Source organism: Canis lupus, chromosome 32 (assembly GCF_048164855.1).
Source record: "Canis lupus baileyi chromosome 32, mCanLup2.hap1, whole genome shotgun sequence".
Lineage (NCBI taxonomy): Eukaryota > Metazoa > Chordata > Mammalia > Carnivora > Canidae > Canis > Canis lupus.
This window is the reverse complement of record NC_132869.1, coordinates 24,339,960-24,362,611: the sequence shown is the minus strand read 5'-3', so window position 1 is coordinate 24,362,611 and position 22,652 is coordinate 24,339,960. Positions and strand designations below refer to the sequence as shown.

The following is a 22,652-nucleotide window of genomic DNA, read 5'->3' as shown; positions in this document are numbered from 1 at the left end:
AAGCAAACAGAAGGACCTAGAGTTTGTTTTGAATTTATGAAGTAATTATTGAAAGAGCATTGGAAAACCATTAGCATACTTTAAGCATGAATATCTTATTCATATTCTAGAAAGATCACTCATGACTATTGTGAATAGAACAGGTTTGGTGTAGGAGGGATGGTAAAAGTAATGTAGAGACTAGGAGGCGATGCAAGTGGTCCAGGAAAGAAACTATAAGCCTGGATTAGGTTACTGAGATGGAAAGGAGTGGATGGTCAAAAGATACTAGAGAGGTAAAATTGACAGTACTTGGTAGCTTAAGTAGAGAAAGAATGGGGTAAGGGAGGAAGAATTATTATAGTTGATTACTAGATTTCTGGTGGTATGTCTTGCACTGGAGTAGCAAACACTGGAAGAAGATCTGGCTTAAGGGAGCAGACCTTTATACTAAAATGGTCTGTATACAAATAAATCGACCCATATGAATATCAGGATACACTTAAGTACAGGGAATTTAAGTTTTAACACTATTTTTTTTAGCTAGGAAAAACTGAATTCTAAAATATTCAACATTCTTACTGCATACTTTTAACATTATATCCATTTTATATTTTTGAATCTTCCATTTGGGCAAGGCCGACATGCCAGTTTTTAGATGGGCCATCGCATAAATAGTAAAGCTTCATTATTTTGGCACGTTCTTCATTCAGACATGCATACTGGGAAAAGAACGGTTTGCCAGGCAATTAAAAGCTTCAGAAGGATTTCAAGAAGGAAATTTGTTGGCCACCTCCAAAGTCTAAACATTTTTACAGTATTAGGCATTTATACATACATTTTACCTTTTAAAGGGAATATTTACCTAATTGAGAAGATAAACTTTAAAGACACTTATGTGGATGTAATATAAAACTCTGTGCAATTGTAAAACAAACAAATGGTGTACTTTAGTTGGAATTTTGATAGTCATACATTCACATTTTTCATTATGCAGAAGCCCCACTAAGTAGTGCTTTCCTAGTCACTGAAAAGACTTGAAAATAATGACTACCTGCCAGCAATACAATTTTATATTTGCGTGAATTATCTATTGCTACCTAACAAACCACTTTAAAAATTAGCCAGCCTATTCTCTCACAGTTCTGTGACTCAGCAGTTTGAACTGGGATCAGCTGGGCACTTCTTTTGGTTTCTCCTGAGGTCACTCATGAGACTGAAATCATCTCATGATTTCAACAGAGTGTGAACGGAGTGTGAGTAGCTTAAAAACAGCAAGAGAGAGTTCTAACATCAAGAAAAGAGGGAAGAAGCTGCACGTACAAAGCTTTGCAAGCCTCTGCTTGTATCACATTTGCTAATGTCCCACTGGGCAAAGCAAATTAGGCGAACCCAGCGTTAGTGTGGGAGAGGACTGCCCATGGGTGTAGATAGATGAGAGTACAATTTATTTGGGGCGATTATTCTTATCAAACTACTACAATATTTTTAAAATGTATAATTCAGGTTTAGTTAATTCTAAAATGATTTATTGACACATTTGACCACTGGCTAACCTGATTTATCACATGAGCACTTCTTCCCTTTAGCTCTTCATTTGTACCTGCTTAAAAAAGAAACTGTATTTTGTTTTGGTTCCTTTTAATGTACTCACTCATTAGTCAGTTTCAGACAAGTCTCAGAAAACAACATTTTGCCTAATTGATGACCCAGTAGTAAAATGGATTGTAATTGCAGGTTTTTACATCTATATAAGTCTTTCTAACTATATAATCATCCACAGGAGAAAAAAAATCTATTTTTGCCATTATCCTACTCTTGTGATTTTAGGAAAAATTCTCAGCAAAAAGCTTTTGCATTTTAAGTGTAGAGAACCTTTTTTATAACTAATGCTGGTATTTCATGAAGGACGGAATAAACAATATAGGTAAAAAACAGTTGAGTTTATTTTTTTGAGAGCAAATAACATAAAGGGTTTGAGCCACCCAGTTTTATTTTTATTTTTATTTATCTATTTTAAAAAGATTTTATGTTTAAGTAATCTCTACCCAGTGTGGGGCTTGAACTCACAACCCTGAGATCAAGTTGCATGCTATACCAACTGAACCAGCCAGGTGCCCCTTGAGTCACTCACTTTTAAACTGAAAGCAAAAAATACATTATAGCATTCAAAGAAAAAAATAAAATGTTAAATGACCTTTAATGTTTAATTGTGGCAAATTTTAGAAAGGTGAAAGTGTAGAAAAAGATGAGGAAGAAGAGGGAAAATATAACTATTTCTTCTATATCTACTAATCTTACATATTATACATATTTATGTGTATAATTAATTCACATATTTATTGCCAAGTGGAATAAGACTTTTTCACTAGTGAAAACATATTAAAAATATTCCTTCTGACCAGATGATATTTGTAGCTAAAACTGTACATGGTAAAGTGGTTGAGCAGAAACGTGATATGAAATTATACTTGTGTGTAATTTAAAGTGAGTCAGAAATTAAAACCCTTTACCTTCCTGATATGCAACAAATTAGCACAAACTAGTCAATTATTTTAACATCTAAAAGGCACTATAGGAAGTTATGCCATATACTATAGCAGTTCCTGAATTCTGTTCCTTGTAGCATGAGGTTCCCACAATTGTAAAGATGCTCTTTCTTAAAAACAAAACAACAACAAAAAAAGTTATATGACTAAAATAAGTTTAGCCTAAATAATATACCATATCCTCCTATTAGAGATTCACATTGGAAATTAAAGTCCTCCAATAAAGGAATTTAACTCAACATTCATCAAATAAATCAGAGTATCAATAATAGGAGCAAATTGATTTATTAAATGAATTCTTACTGAGTGATTACTGTGTGATAGGCTCTTTCCTAGATATTGGCAGTACCACAGTGAACAAAACAATGTTCATTCCCCACTGAAGCTTATATCTCAGGTGACACACAAACAAATATGCAGATATCCAGGTAATATATATTATAAATGCAATAGAAAAATCTACAGTGGGGTGGGGTGGGGAAGAGACAGAGTGATGGAGGTAGTAAGGCTAAGTCCTTTTGGAAAAAATGACATCTAAGCAGAGTTATGTGCCTGGGTGGCTCAGCGGTTTAGCGCCACCTTCAGTCCAGGGCGTGATCCTGGAGACCTGGGATCGAGTCCCATGTCCGGCTCCCTGCATGGAGCCTGCTTCTCCCTCTGCCTGTGTCTGTATCTCTGCCTCTCTCTCTGTGTCTCTCATGAGTAAATAAATTTAAAATATATATATATTAGAGGAAGCACAAAGGCCATGAGACAGAAGTGTGCTTGGCATGTGAGAGGAACAGCAAGAAAGCCAGGGAGGCTAGAGGCTAGGGGAAGAGCCCATAGTAGGCAATCAGGGAAGAGGAAACCAAGGGCAGATTTTATAGGTCAGACTTTGTAGACCACAAAATTTATTCTAAGAGAGATGAAAGACGTTTCATCAGATTTACATTTTAAAAGGATTGCTTTATCAACCATCTGAAAACTGATTATAAGTTGATAAGTGTAGGGGTTGAGAGACCACTGAATATACAAGTGTCCACGTGAGAGTTAGTGGGCATTTGGACTGGGGTGACAATGAGGAAGGTAATAAGAAGCTATTAAGACACAATTTGAAAGAACAGCCTATGAGGTTTGCTGCAGATTGATGAGGAGTGGAAGGAAAAAAAGAGAGGAAATCAAAGATTTGGTTTTTAACACGTTAAATTTGAGTTGCGTCCCAGATGTCCAAGTAGAGAAGTTGATTAAGCAGTAAGAGGGGTAAGTTCATGGGACAGGTATAGAAAGAAGGTATAAATAAGTAGATGATCTTTAAGAATGTGGAACTAGAAAACAATCACTTTAGAGAGTGTAGACAGAAGTGAGTTCTGAGACTGCATTCTGGAGCTTCTCCAACCTCAAAATCATACCCTATGCTTTTTTATCCTAAATGAACACTCTTTTGGTGATAAATAGCTCATATTTTAATATAAGTTCAATTGGCACTTAGAATTATCTTGTACAAGCATTATGCCAGCCACCTTAAGCTGTTCAAATATGAAAAAAAATTTCTGTCCTCAAGGGGAAGAAGAGAGGGTCAGAGGTGAGGAAGAAGACTCACTTTCATTGAGTATATACACTTATATACGTCGGGACACTTGCCAGTGGTAGTTTATTTAATCCTTTCTAATAATTATATGAGGTGGGGATTATTGCCCCCATGAGGAAGTTAAAGTTCAGTAATGTGCCCCAAGTCACAAATTACTTAGTTGGTAGCATGCCAGCATTTGATCAACATTGATCCAACACTGGGGCTATTGTACTGTCTGGTTTCTGAAACTCCTAGGATAGCTAAGATTCAGACACATATGAAAGGCAGTGATTGGCATAATCACAATAATTGAGATTGAGATAATGCGCTGAGAGAATATAAGGACAGGCACATCACTTAAATAGTTGGGAACTGCTTTGAATGAACTGCTTTTTTCCTCATAGAGGAGCCAGAATGTTAGTTTTCTTTTTTGTGTGAAGGAAGACTCTTTTTGTGGCAGGAAGAGGAGTACTTGCAGCACATGTCCACACAGCTCATCTGTTTGTAAAACCTGAATTAAATGAAAAGACCTTTAATTTCAGGTGGGGACTGGTTTTTGCCAAGCATTTTAAAAAATTAAATGTAAAGTATTCTGTGCTAAAATGGAAACTCTGTTTATATGCCTCTTGTGAAGAAATTGAAATGTTCTTCCTTCTAGTTAACTGTAACACGTCACAATGCACCTTTAGTTTTTATTCACCTGCCTGAGAACATGGTAACAGTAGAAAGACTCTTCCTGATCTAAATAAGGATCAGTTTGTTTATTTAACAGTTGTGTACTCAAGTAGCTCACACTCTCTTCAGGCCAAGCTGAAACCAGAGAACATGAAAATAAGCCATGTTCAGCCCTCGCATAGCTGCTTGGTTCAGCTGCCTCACACCATGTGACCTCAGAGGTGGCCTCTGAATCATGACCTGAGTTCTGAAATCACCCCACATTTCACTTGCATCATGAAATATATCTAGCAAGTGTAAGAGAATAATAGGTCTTGCCTACAGGTGACTGCTACAAGCTATAGTAAGTTCTTTGAAGCTGTTGTAGTGGTGTTCTGTGTGGAGGGGAAAATGAGATGAAGTCACCTTAGGGAAGCTAGATTCCCTGTGAATATCGACTCACAAATGCTGTGCTGGAACAATTTTCTGGTTGAATTCTGTTGCACCTACATTCTTAACATTAGAGTTAATTCCTAGGGTGGGAGTCCCTTTTGTAAGAAAAAATACTTCGGTGCAGTGACAGAACAAGAGTAGAAAGACCCATCAAGTAATAGCAGTAGACAAATAAGTATCCTTCTTAGCCATCCTGCCAACCAAGAAAACACCTTTTGATACCAAATATCATATAAATTCAAGTGATGGTTACTTTGGAGATAAGTAGATGCTAGATGGATTACTGGTGGTAGTTTTGATAGTTAATCTGAGGTCTAGGTCTTCAGCATTCTGTTCCTGTATAACTTTGGCATTTTCCTTCCTGTTCATTTTCAAGAAATTTTAGATAATGATTGGGAGAGTGGGGAAATATATTCACACTTGCAAAAATTATTGTGTTGCTTCTAATTTAAGAAGAACAAAATCAGTGATTACCATAAGTAGTTTAAACATTTCTCTTTTTTCCCCTCAGTTTCACTTTTTTTTAGTAATCTTTACACTCAGTGTAGGGCTCACACTCACAACCCCAAGATTCAGAGTCACATGCTCTACCAACTTAGCCAGCTAGGTACCCCTAAACATTTCCAAAAGAAAAAAGCCTTTCACATTGAATTTAGAAAATCTAATTAAAACTGTTGAATATGGGTTCATTATACCATTCTTTCTTTACCCGTGTTTGAAATACTCCATTGCAAAATGTTTTTAATGCTGTTTGTATCCATATCTATGTAGAGTATAGATAGATGATAGATAGATGATAGATAGATAGATAGATAGATAGATAGATAGATATCTTATAAGATTTTTACATACATATGTATGTAAGATTTGGGGGGCAAAAAACATTATATAAAAACCTAAACAGGGATACCTGGGTGGCTCAGTAATTAAGTGTCTGCCTCTGCCTCAGGTCATGGTTCCGGGATCCTGGGATCAAGTCCCACATTAGACTTCTCACAGGGAATCTGCTTCTTCCTCTGCCTGTGTCTCTGCCTCTCTCTCTGTGTCTCTCATGAATAAATAAATAAAATCTTAAAAAAAAAAAAACTAAACAAAAATACCTATTACTTTAAAAAACTACTGCTAAAACAAAATTACAGAGAAGGATTAATAAAGGCAGTGTGCATGGTACAATGTTAAGTGAAAACTCTAAAATATAAAAAAAATGCATAAATATGTACTCATACATGTACAGTGCCCGCATACATACATGCACGCACACAGAAACACACCAAAATGTTAACAGAGGGAGATTGTCATCTTATTTGTATCTGTCTGTATTTTCCAAATGTTCTATCATGAACATGGTGTTACTTTTATAATTGGAAAAATATTTAAGTAAAGGGCCATGATTGTGTGTTTGAAAGAATGAATAAAAGATAAAAAATAAGGTTTACTTAATTTCTAATTGATATATTTATAGGGGCAATAACCATGGCTTTGTTAGAAAACCTGGTGGCAGGAAATGTGTACATTGTCAAGATATCTGCATCCAATGAGGTGGGGGAAGGACCATTTTCAAATTCTGTGGAGTTAGCAGTACTTCCAAAGGAAACCTCTGAATCAAATCAGAAGCCCAGACGTTTGGATTCTGCTGATGCCAAGGGTCTGTATACTGCCACAGTCACTGATGTTTCTTAAGAACGTAGAGTGTTTTTTCAGCTTTCCTGCACTTTATTTTCTCTCCTACCATGGCCATATCCCTAAACCTGCACTTGGTTTCTTGAATTGCTGGTGCAGTCCTGATGCCATGCTGCTACAGGCTGTTGTTTCCTGCACTCTGTAAGAAACAAACTTACTTCACAATGAGCTGTGGTTTTCAGACCACTGTGTCCCAGTTACTTCTCTTCCCAGCTGTGCAGCCACCAAGACAAAGGAGTCACACGGTCCCAAAACTGATGGGAGGAGGCTTCCAGGGAGGTTTGTTTCATGGAAATAAACAGTGCTGGGTGTGTGGTGTTGAAGCTGAGAGCATGGTTTTCATTAAGAGTTTTTACCACAGAAAAACAGTCTTTCCAGAGAGAAAGTTGTTTCTCTCCAGAAAAGCAATTGGAAGAAATATCTTTAAAGAGCCACCCTCACTCCATTCAGAGCAACTGTCCTGTCCCAAAGGAAGCCTGGGATCCCTGTAGTACAGCACAAGATACCTTCTTTTCCTCCTCTTTGGGAGAGTGGGTCTGTGGAGGGCGATGGGGGCTTTAAATGGAGGAAATACCAGCTGAACTCAGCAGGATTAAGGACTCATAGCTCCTCAGAAGGTAGTCATTGAGTGCTTCAATGCTTGGGGGGTTGGAGGGTGGAGAAAGAGAGAGAGAGAGAGAGAAACAGGGAAGGAGAAAGAAAAAAGGGAAAGGCAGGGCAGATAGATTTAAGCATTGGAGGAAGGTACCTGTACCCATAGTAGCCACCTTATCATGGGAGGAGAGTAAGATTATTCACATCTCAGATACCTGCTACTCAGAGGGTCTAGGGAGTAGTAGCATGAGTATGGCCCAAGACCTTGTGAGATGTGCAGAATCATGCCCCCCCCCCAACAAAGTGAATCAGAATCTGTATTTTAGTATATCCCTTAGTGATCATGTGCAAATTGAAATTTGAGGAGCACTGCTATGTAAATGCAAATATGTAAATAGAAAACTAATCTTTAATAATACACATATCTGCTTTTAAAGTAACATGACATGAAAGGTACCCTTTGGTTTAAGAAACATCTATGCCTTGTGCCTTTTAGCCTTAGAAGTTATTAACTGATGTTTGATGTAATAATACAGTATTTAGAACTCGTATTTAGAATCTTCAGTATGGGAGACGCCTGGGTGGCTCAGTGGTTTAGCATCTGCCTTCAGCTCAGGGTGTGATCCTGGAGTGCCAGGATCAAGTCCTGCATTGGGCTCCCTGCATGGAGTCTGCTTCTCCCTCTGCCTTTGTCTCTGCCTCTCTCTCTGTGTCTCAAATGAATAAATAAATAAAATCTTAAAAAAACAAAGAATCTTCAGTATGGGAATATAAACTGATCTTTGAGATCACTGATAAAAAGTAATGAGTCTTTTCTGCTTAGACACAGATACTGTCAAAATTTTTCCTGAGAGGAAGAAAAATTATAGAAAAGTAAATAGCAATCTTAAAATTATGATAAATGGAATAATTTATTTTTCTGATCGATTCTGAGTAAATGTGTTTCTGCTTCTAGTTTATTCAGGCTATTACCATCTGGACCAAAAATCAATGACTGGCATTGCTGTAGGCGTTGGCATAGCCTTGACCTGTATCCTCATCTGTGTTCTCATCTTGATATACCGAAGTAAAGCCAGGTGTGTTTCCATTGCTAGACATGTCAAAGTGGTTAAAAAAACATTTAAATTACAGTAACTGCAAGAAGCAAATTGAAATCAAGTGCCTTCTAGAGTAACTGGGATTTTCCACTTCAAAATAATGTTACTTAAGTTCTTAATTTACCATAGAGATGTGCTCACTTTGGAAGTAGAATTTTTTTTTTTTTTTTGCCATTTGAAAACATTACTGTCAATAAAATGTTCTTAACTAAGGCCCTAGTTTCTTCATTTCCTTTTTATTTTGAGAAGTACAAAGTATATGCTTTGGTTTCTTTTTAAAAAATGGCACATTTAATCTGATGTATATGCTGATTGAGGAAATTCCTTATAGTCTGGAATATTTTCCTATCTAAGTAGCCTGCCATTGAGGGCTCCTCTCTTATTTCCATAGGACATATGTTTGGGATTCTCCAGACATGGAGTTAAAATAAATGCAATAACTAGGGATTCGTTCTTTGTAAACTCTGTTAGGCAATCTCATTTGTAATTTGACTTTGGCTAAATTCTCAGCATTCAGTAAATTTGTCTATTCCTAACCTTTTATATTTTGGCTTTTGCTTTCATTTATTTTAAGGTTCTTTGTTGTATTTTAAAAAAGCAAAGTCAGATACACATTATTTTTTGAATAATCTTATTGCTAGACTCCCTCCATTTAGCATTGACTATTCAGAATTTATTCTATATGTATGGTACTTGTGCATAAAAATATAGAAAACATATTATGTTACAGAAAGAATTCTTTTTTTATTTTATTTTCTTTTATTTTTTTACAGAAAAAATTCTAACATCTTTCGTATATTTAGCTGTACAAGTTTCTCACTAAGAATTTTTTTATCACTTTAGGAATTTTTTGATAAAATCTTTCTATACAAAAAACATTTTTATGTACATTGTTTTATTGATACCTAAATCTTGCAGAAGAAGTGCTGCTATAAATTTGCCATCATTATCTGGCAAGTGAATTGTTATGTTAGTGTGATAATCTGCAGGCCTGAAAAAGAATATTTATATTTTAAAATTATAATTTCTGCATACGTTTGAAATAATCAACAATATAAATAATAGTACTTTGTAAATTTTTAAGTTTTTATTAAGTGTAAAAAATAATTTTATATAAGCAGATATTGGGGCAAAAAGAAAGAAGTTTCCTAAAAGCATAAAAGTTTGCAGCAGTGAGTTCGAGGTAAAAATCTAACAGTCGGTTTTTTAAATATTTGAGAAACAAGCATTGAAGAACTCCACTGTCTGCAGTTGTTATTATAGGCCAAACTTGGTACATTCATCTAGAACTCCTTTGAAATTGGAAGATTTCCTTTTCTTGCAATATTTCAGGAAGTCCTCTGCTTCCAAGATGGCACAGAATGGAACTCAGCAGTTATCTCGTACTAGTGTCTCCCTAGCCAGTGGAAATGAAGTAGGAAAGAACCTGGGAGGCACTGTAGAAAATGAAGAATCCTTAATGCCAATGATAATGCCAAACAGCTTCATTGATGCAAAGGTACTCTGAACTTAGATACTGATTTGCTGTGTAATCCTTCCCTCCATTCATCTTTCCTTTATGTGTGAAATTGGCTTGCTAAAAAATCATATGTTCAATGTTTTATAACCAATTTTACTTAATGAAATATAAACCAGTTTCACCCCAGATCCTTCCTTACATAAAATACATGGAGAAGAAGAAAGGGATGGATAAAAAGACAAAGGAATAAAAGATTAAAGAGATGTAGGAAAAAATGAGACAATAGCATAAATTCAATCAGATGGGATTATATGGAGGTACCATGTTTTAGGCAAGGACACCAGGGTCGTTAGTCTATATTTACAATAATTTGGATTGTCCTATATTTACTCCATGGGCAGTTTTTTTTATAAATCCACTTTTATACTTAGTTTGATTTTTTAACAGCCTTGGACATTAGAACATGTCAGGTATAAACTATTTTTAAAAATAGGAGTATCTAAATAGATGTCTCAAGATCCTTCCCTTTATGGCCTGAGGAAGTTGGATATAGTAAAGAAATGTAATTGGGGGATGTTACTTCACGTCCTTTCCACTATACGTAATAATAGTACAGTGATAAGCATTAGGAACACCAACTGAAAATTATTTTTAGTCATACTGCAACATTAGATAGTGTGCGTTATTATAATAGCTCTCCTAACCAATGCAGTATAATCAGGTATCCACAAACTATAGCCCACCCCAGGCCAACCCACAGCCTGTTTTTGTATAAGCTGAGACTGTTTTTTTCACATTTTTTTTTCACATTTTTAAAGAGTAATTTGGAGGAAGAGAAAATGAGAACAAGGCCATATGAGGCCTGCAAAATCTAAAATATTTACTGTCTGGCCCTCTACAGGGAAGGTTTGACAAATCCTGGTATAAATTATTCTTCCTCAACCCTTCCCTAAAATTTAGAATAGCAAAAATATAACAAAATTTTAGGCAATTTTGATACTAAGTTTTATATAATTATATTTAACGGATACAGTCTACTCGAATCTAGTACAGTGCTATATATTATCATGAATAAATAATAATGACTTCATTTTTTTGCTACTCCTATTGTCTTTTTTGTTTGCAACTTAATTTAGCTTTTATTTTCTGATACAATTGTAATCCATTCAATTTATTTCCAATTAATCTGGGACACTGGAACCTAAAACTTCTAAATAAGTATAAAAAGTACTAAAACACATCGGTGTTCTGTTATTACACACTTGGAACTGGGCATGAGAAAGGATTGAGGAAAAGAGGCATGGGGGAGGAAGACATGAAAAAAAGAGAATCTTAATTGAAAAGTGAAATGGAGCCTGTATGAGGCAGAGAAGTCAGATCTCTCCTTTCCCTTGGCTTAGCCTGAGAGCTAATCCTCTGTTTATTGCCATCTTGTTAAATACATGTGGGCCTATTGTTTTTTGTTCCCAACTGTTTTTAAGTTTTTCAGATATGTAGAAAGGTTGAAAGAGTAATGTAATGAATGCACAAATAATTGTCAGTATCTTGTCATATTTCTATGTATTTTTGTTTGCTGTAACATTTGAAAATAACTTTTGGAATTATTATACTTCACCCCAAATACTTTAACATATATATCTCCAAGAATAAATCTATCATATCTTTTTGATCATTAACAAATACTCTGAATTTGTGGTGTACTGCTTGTGTAAAAGAAGAAATAGTGATGTCTCTGACAGTTTTTTCTTTTAACATTTAAAAATTTTGTGTACTACTTGTAATAAACTGAAACATATAGTATTTACATTTTCTTCTTTTATTTTTCCAGGGAGGAACTGACCTCATAATTAATAGCTATGGTCCTATAATTAAAAACAACTCGAAGAAAAAATGGCTTTTTTTCCAAGATTCTAAGAAGATAAAGGTTGAGCAGGTAACCCATCTAAATGAGAAAAAATTTTGGCACCCCATGGTATCATGAAATGATAATTAAAAAGAAAGGAAAATGTAAATGAATGCTTTAATTTTCGTTTCCTGTCTGGATATCATTTTATTAACTTGGGGCATAACTCTGTCGAAATCCATGGTATGTGATCACTGAAGTGACAGAATAGGAACCAGAGCTGTGCTTTTTCAGTAGGGAATAAGGGGCAGTCAAGGAAGGGATGTGGCAAGAGTATGCATCAAAAGCCACTGAAGAAGTCTTTGGACACTTCACTTGCCCCAGTAATTCTGATGTGCTGCCACTCAGATAGGGAGCTATTGAACTAGATAATCTCTTCATGATGATGGCCTTTCACCTATGTCCTGGAACAGATTACTATCTCAGAATATATAGAACATATAAAATCTTATATATTATTTTTCAAGAGCACTCTACCATCACTGATAGTGTCTTACGTATTTTTGCCTAGCCTCAAAGAAGATTTACTCAAGCAGTCTGCTTTTACCAGCCAGGCACTACTGTGTTAATCAGTGATGAAGACTCCCCTAGCTCCCCAAGTCAGACAGCCAGCTTCCCAAGACCGTTTGGTATTGCTGCTGATACCGAGCACTCAGCGAATAGTGAAGGCAGCCACGAGACTGGGGATTCTGGAAGGTTCTCCCACGAATCCAATGATGAGATACACCTGTCTTCAGTCATAAGCACCACACCCCTGACTTCCAGTTCCTTCACTGGCAGTGATTCCGGTGGGGATCCCTCAGTGAAGAAGTGTGAAGACCAGGCAGGGCCACTGGATGCCGAGCAAACTTCCTGTTCACTTCTGCAGCCACCATCTTCCATGCTACGCTTTGATAAAAATGATTTCCCAATCTAGACAGCCATGTTCAGGTATTCTCATCTTTAAGTCTGTTCGAAGGACAATGAACAGGGAGCCAAAGCCTTTTGTGAAAATCTTGATGTCTTATTGGGTATTTCAGCTGTTTTTTTTTTTTTTTTTGAATGTGTTTTGTTTTTTCTTTTTAAACTCATGTATTTTGAATGTTTCATTGTCAGCAATGTGAAAAGACAGTCAAGATTAATTGACTGGATTATAAAATATATCACTGGAGCAAAGGGAAGACTTTTGAAAGCCCCTTTGCTGAGTATCTACCTCAGTTTGCTAGATGGCAAACTCAGAAGACAACTTTGTTACCTCGTTTATTGTGATAGTTTATCTCCGCTCCATAACCAATGATACTTCCTAGTAGCATTTTGTTTTCATTGCTGTATGTGTAGTGTGTGTGATCAAAGGAGTCATATAGGTATATGAGTAAGAATGTTTATCTGAAGCTCTGTTTTTTTTTTAAGAAAACTATGATATCTGCATGGTTTGGAGAATGTAATACCTCTGGCTGTGAGGACTGTCATACCACTGAGAAGAGAAAAAGTGGGACTGTTGATTTTACAAATGACCAAAACAAAACAAAAAAAGTCTCTCTTTTGAGAACAGAACTATTCAGTAGCATATAGGGAATATTGTGGCTTCAAGGGCCTTTATATTTTGGGCATTAGAGTCTGAGTGCTTTACCTGCTGTACCCCAAACCTCAGCTGCCTAGAGCCGTGCCTTTTCTACCTTCCCCTTTGCCTGACAGTCAGCCAAAGGCTGCACTGTCTAGTTTGCAAAGCATCCTCACCGTTTCCAGAATTAGTTGCAAACCACCATGTAAAAAATAGATTTTTTTTTAACAAGAATCAGTTGAAGTTTTAGTTTTTGTTTTTAATCCCACCTTGACTTAAAAAGGGTAAAGTAATTTCATAAAATATTAAGAATAAAGATAAATGCAACAGTAGACCATAAAATGAACTAGAGGTTATCATGGTAACAGTGCCTTCCATTATATATTATGAAATTCTTTGCCTTATGCCTTTTTAATATTCATGAAGTTGTTCAGGACAGGAGTACAGAAAGTTGCCTTAAGAGTTTCTTGGATTTTGTCAATAACTATTTTGATGTATAGTATCTTATCAAAACATTTTTGTTTTTCATGCAGGTTTGGTTTAGGGATAAGTATTCAGAGCTCTACCACCTTGCTTGTATTTTCTTGAATTCTTAAGAGAATTTGGTACTCTATTTAATCTTCTTTCAGTGTCAATGCTGTGAATGAGGAATGCTAACTCCAGGAGTGAGTTAATCCTCTTGCTGGTTTGAAATCAGCAAACTGTTTACTCAGCCACATAGAATATAGGCCTTCTTTCAGTCACGAGACAGTTACCTACATAGGTACTCAGCAGTGGGAGAGGAAAAAGAATTAAACCTATGGTGTAGAGAGGGGGCCCCATATTTTTTTGTAAGTATTTCTTCACATTGTCTGGAAATGACTTCTGAGCCTCATTTTAAAAGGAATCTTAATGGGTTTCCCTTGAAACCTTTGATTTATGGGATGGAGTGGTAGGGGGGAAGTTATGCTAAATGGTGTTCTAAAATCAAAAGACTATTACTGGATGATAGTTCCACCTCTATCATCTCCTATCCCAGTGTCTGATGATGCATCTCTTATTGTTTCTTAATCTGTAGCTTTGTGCCAAACTGGAGATGTTCAGAAGCAGACCAACATTAAGTGCTAGCAACCACTTCTGAACTAAATTCAAAGTCCCCATTTAGTTATCTAAGTATGGGCTTCATGGCGGAACAAAAAAAGCAGAGCTTTAGGTGAACAATCTGAGGCGAGGAAAAATGCTGCTCCTGCCTTTATAGCTCCTGTTTTATACTACCTCCTTTTAAAGTTATTCTAGTGTTATTTTTTCCTGTACTCAGGGAACATTTTGTTACTTTTAAGCTGCCTCATGCAAGCATGGGCAAATTGACAGGGTATGGTGTCTTGGTTCGTAAGTAGGTATGTGGGGCCAACGTTTATCAGCATACAAAATTAAGGAAAACAATGAGTTTTAGTTTTTAAACTTTCATTAAAAAGCAAATAAAATCCAAAGTTGAAACGTCATCCATCATAGTTATGGAAGATGTGTCCAGGACTGCATGAATTTGAATCATTTTAAATGCCTAAAAAGGAAAGTATTTCGTTTGTTTTTTTGTTTTGTTTTGTTTTGTTTTTTGTTTTTTTGTTTAATGAATAGGCCCATGGTTATTATAGATCTTTAGGCTATAACTGTTCGCTAATTATTTACCATTACATTTTAACCTTTTCACCTTTTCATTTTGTTCTTATGCAGATTTTTTCATAATAATCCTGTTACCAAAGAATTTTCAGTAGAAAGTAAAAATTTGACTATTATTTCCCCCAAAATTGAATTAACTAGAAACATCTATTAGGTATGAAGCTTATGTAAGTAGTTACTAACCCAAAATAATAGGGTTTATATTGATTGTTGTAGTTAAATAGACTAGTAATTTCAACTACCTTATTGTTACCAGAGCATTTAAAATAAGTTCTTTACCTGCAGATAGTTCCAAAGAATTTCAATTGTAATTTTTTTTCTTCAGCAAGTAAATCTTCAAATACAGTATTATTTTTAAATTGTTGAAACTGCTTGTTAGAGAGAAAAAAAAATCTTTTCACCAAAGATAAATATTTTGGTCTCATTGAATAAGATATTTAGTATACACCAAAGACTTCTTTTTACTTGGCCAAAGCTAGCTTCTTTGAAGTCTTATGTATGAAACTGTAACTAAAATGTGAAGATTCTCATTCATCTCTCATAGTGGTGTTACTTCATGGTATTTCATTCCAACAGGGCTAATATGCAAATGGTAACTATATTCTTTTCCAAAGACTTATTTGCTGTAAGTACTGATACACACACGCCATTTTTATGCCAAATATTACAAGATACTGCTCATCAGTATTTTCATACCAAAGACCATTAAAATATATAGATTAGCCTGTAAGTAAGTAAAGATGAGCAGATTTGAAATAAATTTATTTAGAGGCTGATAGGAATCTAGCTTTAGTAGCAAAGATATCAAAGGGCTAAGTTTACATAATTAAAAGCAATACAATTATGTTGGTATTTATCAGTGTTTTTATTCAAGTACTTTTTATCAGCAAATTTTTTTAAAAAACCAAAGATATTTAAGGTTACCTCTTCATATAGACAAATTTAGTTGTACATTAAACTGTTGTTTCTTGTTTTTATGTTAACCAAACTTGCCTCTCCAGAACCTAGTCTGTATCCAAATAGCGTACATAGGGACTTTCCATTAAATCTGCTGATTCAGTCACAGGATGTTTTTGCCAAATGATGTGATTACTTTCCTAAGCACCTTGAGAGTGAGATGTCAACAGAAATCTCAGCAAGTTTTTCCATTCCAGAGCATATGGCAACCCCTGAATTAGTCTGTGCAGTCTTCCTCCTGCTTAAAGCACTACCTGGTTAACTTCGAAGGCTTGAGGCAGTTCCTAAGTAATAGAGACGTTCTCATCTCTGGGGAGCAGTAGCATATAGTGGGCAAACAAATCATATCACTGTTTAAGTGGGCTGTCCTTTGATTGATGTGCTCTTTAAAGTTGTCCATAAATTGAAATATTTGAATTGCATTAAGGAACCCTAGTGTTTCAAATTTGAGGGGGAACCTTGGGTGAAACCATAATCCTTTTATGAAATCTAGGGTTTTATATTTTGATTAGCCTAAAAGTAAGAACACACTTTTATCCACTAAGTAGCTTTTAAAAGACCGGCTTTGGCACACCTGGGAAATTCGATCCTCAGGGAAAAGCCTTTGCCCTTGCTTCAAACAAGAGCACTGCCAACATTGGGAACAATGACAGTGATTTGCATTAGTTTGTCTTGACTTTGTTAAGGACTTCTACCAGAAACTTGCTCATGTTGACTACTCAGGATCATTGGTCAAGTCCATATGGAGACACCTTTCAAGAGTGTCACAAAAAGATGGAATTGAAAGTATCTTTTTTTTTTATGCAAGAATATCCAGATGTGGTTCCATTTCAGTGGTGGCTGTAGTGATTCCAATATATGTTTATATTTCATTGAATGTAAATTTTTGATACTGAATGTAAAAGAAAGTTCCAACCATATGGAAAGAGTCATGATCTTTCTAAGACTAAATGTATATTTTGTAAACTGTGTTCCTAACAATTTGCCACATGGATCTCTGGTAAAATTACTTTAGTTTAATAGTCAAAATAATTTTTTTGTGGGCTGTGAGCACAGAGTTAGAGGGTTCTGGAGATTACCATATACAACCAGTTGTCTACTTGTGTCTACTTGTGACTTATTGATGATTAGAAGAACATATACATAGAATTCTGTGTTAAGTTGATTTATGCTCAGGACATTAAGATCACAGGCTAATGCAATGTGTATGTTTGCAGGCTTTAATCTTCTCAGGCAATTTCCCTTTTTAAGTCTTTGAGGGTGTTTAAGATTATGACAGTCTTGCATTTTTATCAGACAGATGCTGTATTTTCTTAATGCTGCTGTAACAAATTACCACAAACTTAATGGCCTTAAAACAACACAGATTTATTACCAATATTTATTGGTATTAAATAAATATTTATTGGTATTAAATAAATATTACCTATTTATTACCAATAGGTCAGAAGGCTGACACAGGTCTCATTGGGATAAAATCAACATCCGTTTCATTGTTTTTTCCCCTGACTTTTAGAGGCTATTGACTTTTCCCTCCATCTTCAAAACCAGCAATGTAGCATCACTCTGACCCTGCCTCCATCATTATATCTCTTTTTCTGACCCTAACCAGGAAGGTTCTCCAATTTTAAGGACTCGTGTGATTACATTGGGTCCACTTGGGTAATCCAGGATAACCCACATCTCAGAATCCTTAACTTAATCACATCTGCAAAGTCCCTTTGCCACATATGGTAACATATTTAGAGTCCAAGGATTTGGGCATGCTCTTCTGTGGGTGGCCATTATTTTGCCTACCATAGATGATACATTATTACTGTAGAATTCTGATCCTTACAAAATGTTGCATTACAGAGATTGGAAGTCTGAAGTCATGTAGGTCTTAGGGATCTTCAAAATTTCAAAGCTATGAAAACTTTGGCGTGTAGTTATCAAATGTACACATTAAACTTCCTCTCTAGGTCACTTGCAAATACAGTTCAGCTTTAAACTTTTTGACTATGTGCTTCACAAATTAACATCTCAATTCTATGCATTTAACAGAATGTTTCCTGAATATTTGGCTCCAATTTTTGGAAGTTCATCAGAAATTTCCAATAATTGTTCTTATTATAGTTGAACTTCCTGCTTTTCTCTTAAGTAATTATGTTGCTGGGGGAGGGTTGGGAGAAATAAATCTCAAACATAGGGACTCAGTAGATGAATAGGATCATACACTCTTCATCTTCTAAAAGCATATTTGCAACATGCCACCTGTCTACTTTTTAAATCAGGTTTCTTTCTTCAGCTTCACTAGCTCTTATATTTTCAGTTTGGTAACCCCTTGATTTCTTATCAATCTCAGTAGGAGCCTCCACTCATTTTATCAGCTTGTGCAAATGCTAGGCAGTGTTACCTTCTTTGTCATGTTCTTTCTTTGATTTCAATTGTCCCTTTTCCTGGAAAGTTTTAGATTCCACAGCTCTAGTTCATTGTAATTCTTGGATTATTCAAGTTAAATCTTCTTTTAGTTTTGAAGGATAGTTTCTAGTTCTAACTCTAATCTTCAGTATGTCTTAACTAAGGAGATAAAGCTGTGTCTGTTATGGAATAGAGCTATGATGATATTCTGAGTAGGGATAATGTGCTGGTCATTTTTCAGCTGCTTTTGACTCTAGTCCCTAGGAAGAGATAATATGATATACTGAACATATGTGGTGTGCCAAACACATGGTTCATTCTTGCAAACAGCTACATTCTGCAAAGCAAGTATTTTCCCCATTTTAGAGATCAGGAAACTGAGGTTTAAAATGTCTAACTTGCCAAAGATCACAGCTAGTTAAGTGGCTTAGCCTATATACAAACCCAAGTTCTAATTCCAAAGTAGGTAGGATTTCTACTAGGATACGTTTCTCAGCTACGAAATTATATCTTATTACCCAAGCTCCATGGTGCTTTCCACAGTGTCAACACAGCCTGTTCACATGGTAATAGCCAATCAACAGAGAAAAGTCTTAGTAGTGTCCTTTATTCATGGGAGGAATTTAGGAGGATGAGCTATAACTCTTCCCTTGCCATCTCCTAATCTCCTTCTTTTCTCCATTAAAACCTTCAATTTCTCCTAGCCAAAATTGTGCCTGAAAACAGATGCTTGTGCCTAGGGTTCCATTAGAAATAAGGTCTTCATGGTTTCCAAAGTCCTCTTCTATTTAAGCATTTGCCGAATAGATTAGGTGTTCAGAATTGGATTTTATCTTTAGTGATTTTTCTGTAGTCCCCATATCCAGATAGGAATTTATAAATTGGAAAAAGCCAGGCATGTAACTGGTCATCCTTCCTTGCTAGATCTGAGGAGTCATAGTTTTTATATGAACTACAACCTAATTAATTCTTCACACTAATTTAAGAGGGAGCAAAGTTGAGGGAGAGTTGTATAATAGAACAAGTGTAAGTTTAGTTAGTGGAGCACCTAAATTCTAATCATTTACCATTTTGAGAATTGTTTGGTGGGAAAGTTCATAACCTATTTCTGTTCCTGCTCTGTCCATGAAATGAGGATAATTTGTTTTGCAGAATGAAGCAATAGTACTGTGCAGACTTAATGGGAAATTCAAGTGTAAATAATTATAATCTTAAAGTCATTTCTAGGAGGCTGTGAAACATTTCTTAACATTTTTTTTAATAGGGCAGTCTTTTCAATTATACTTTGCCTGTGCTAAAATGAAAAATGTTTGCATTTCATGTATATGCACCCAAAACTAACAGAAGAAAGTAATTCCTAAAAGATAAAGGCTAGTATTTAAACCCTCATCTGTAATGTAGAAAATCTACAAAAGGAAATGGGAATTTACAGTACTTGTGAGAGTACAAAATAGGAAGTCATCAACCTCAATTTCATTTTATTAAGATGACATTGTTGTACATTTTATTATGGTTCTATTTACCATAATTATATAATTACCAAGCTTTATCAAAATTTACCCTTTAAACTGATATATTTTGTAATTTATGTATCAAGAAAGCTGGAAAAAGTATTAAGTATTATTCTACAACATGATTTTTCATAGTAGAAAAAAGTTAATCACAGAGACTATCAAGATTTGTTTAAGTGTGCCCCATACCCTCACAGCTACTAAAGATCTTTCAAGAATTGCCAAAAATGAAATTTCCTATGAAAGGAGTTCTATAAATAATAGCTAATTAGCTTAATTTGGATAGCCTTTCTAATTATGCAACATCTCGCTTTTTAAAATATCAGTTTAATATGGTTTTTAAAAATGTATATTTACATTTTATATTTATATTTGTATCTAATGCCTATCTATTCCTTTTGGTTTATAAAGTCCGTGAGAACAGGACTCATGAATTTTTAATTTAACTTTAGATGCCTAACATCATTCCTGGAATCTTGGTTATTCGAGCAATAGTCAAAACTCAAATCTAAAGCTGGGACCTCCATGCTTCTCCTTCCTTATAATTTCCATTTATTGTGAAGGCATTTTTGGTTAAAAGATAATATAATATGGAACTTACTTCAAGACTGCTACACCAAAGGTAGAACACTATGAGATAAGATGTCAATAAAGCTCCTACAGCTTCCAAATCTTGACGGTAGAGGACTCGCCATAGAAACAAATCTGGTGTTGATGGGGACCAGTTATCTAAGAACCTTAGTTCCTATCTATTGTGCTTGCCAATGGGATCTCTTCAGATAGGCTGCTCTGGCTTCCCCATGGCACCATGACTGGCACCATGCATCCTTGAAAAAGACCTGAAGTTTACCTGTGGAGTGAGTGTCAGAAAAGTTGTCATGGTGTTATTATGAGTTGACCTTCACCAAAGAGCAGGTAAGGCTCCATGTCTCTACTCCCCTAGATCTTTCCCTTCTTTTGATATTTTGACTTCTACAGATTTAAACAGGGTTAGATATCTTGGGAGGGGTAGATGGGTGAGGAGAAAAGTGCTACTATTTATCTACAGATCTACTTTTTCAAGGTTATGGAGCATCTTAACATTTCTCTAAACTGTTTGGAATGAATTTTATGTAAGGCAACACTTACTGGCACCTAATTCTAGTTTACTAAAATCTACCTTTAAAGCTTCTTGGGAAGCAATAATGATTATCATGAATCTGAACATCTTTGCAGATTTATTCAAGTTTATATCATGTAAGTATTTCCTGGTATATGGACACAGTTTTTTAAAATCATCTTTAAAATTTTATGTTAAGGAAGTTTATTTTTCTACAGAACTGTCTTTAAAAACAACAAAAATGTTTTCAATTTTTACCTAAAACCTTCTTCCTGTTACCATATTTTCTATATTTATTCTGTTTGCAAATGAAAATGATTACTGATGATTTAGCGACTTGAGCCGTTAAAAGAATTTGCAGAGCCTGCATACATACACATTGCCTTAGCCTATCAGTAGAATAGAGGACATATATTATGTAAGTTTGTTTGTTGCCATTGTTGGACAAGATTTTATGTCTGTGTATGCGCGATTTTTTTCTCTTTTCTTCAAAGATGTGAATTAAATGAAAGTGTGGGAGCCAGCTATATTATATCATAGTATGGGTGTTCTGGATCCTTTCACTCTGTATACCATTTTCTTGTAAGGGCAGCATTTGCAGACTAGCTAATGGACTCTAGAGCTGAGCTATTTTAATTTTATACTTGACTCAGGGGATCAGCTCTGTGAACTCCATTGCATGAAGAAAGCAAATGTTTGCCTTGATTTTGAATGTACCTTTTTAATGTCTTCTTAAAACATTTTGTTTAATAATGTGGGTTTGTTTTCTTTTTCTAGCATCATAGTAAATATTGCCTAGTATTTCCCCCCTCCCCAGGGTAGTTTATATACTATCCAACAGGTCATGCCAAAAATGAGTAAAAGTTTAAATGCCAAAATGTTTATGAAACTGCTGTCTAAATACTGATCGATTGCACAGTTTAAATAAAAGTTTTCCTTAGTTAAAAAAGAAAAAAAAGTGTTTTCTTTTACTCTTGTTTTCTTTCAAGGAATGGAGAATAAAAGCTTTCACTTTATAGAATGATGACTTTCATATCCTGTATGGGATGATTACAGAGTCCACTCCAAGCAACAGGAATAGAATCTATTTAAGGGATCTAAAAATTGTTTTCATCTGGCATACTGCATAGCAGCAAGGAAATAACAATTTCCCCTTTCCAGTAGATGGCTGATCACCTCAGGAACTAAATAGTAGGTAGCCTAAAAGCTGAGAGCTCAACCAGTTAGACAGGGTTCTAGTTCAGGTTAAAGTTTTATTTTTTGTATGTAAAATATCTATACAGTAAAAGATACTATAAACAAGAGGCAAGTGAGACACTGGAAGAAAATACCACTAATATAGAAAAAGCCCTTGTAAACAATAAGAAAAAAGACGAAAGAAGAGAAAATTTGGCAGTGGATTAGAAATGCACAGAGAAGGAATTAAATTAACCAATAAATGTATGGGAAAAGATACTCTAGCTCACCAGCAATCGGGGAAGTGCAAGTGAAAATGACACAATACCTAATGTTTGCCCATCAGATTAGGAAAAACTAAAGTGATTGATAACAACCAGTGCTGGCCAGGAT

At 35.3% G+C, this 22,652-nt stretch overlaps 1 protein-coding gene across 1 annotated transcript in view; it reads left to right on the top strand.

Annotated features, from left to right (window-relative positions):
- Nucleotides 1-12,964, top strand: part of PRTG (protogenin) — a 118,455-nt gene extending 105,491 nt beyond the window's left edge. Inside the window, exons 16-20 of the mRNA XM_072808673.1 lie at nucleotides 6,650-6,832; nucleotides 8,417-8,537; nucleotides 9,891-10,056; nucleotides 11,846-11,950; nucleotides 12,432-12,964. Coding sequence (XP_072664774.1) covers nucleotides 6,650-6,832; nucleotides 8,417-8,537; nucleotides 9,891-10,056; nucleotides 11,846-11,950; nucleotides 12,432-12,836 — 980 coding nt within the window. The 3' untranslated portion in view covers nucleotides 12,837-12,964. The remainder of the gene's footprint in view (nucleotides 1-6,649; nucleotides 6,833-8,416; nucleotides 8,538-9,890; nucleotides 10,057-11,845; nucleotides 11,951-12,431) is intronic.
- Nucleotides 12,965-22,652: the final 9,688 nt, after the last annotated feature.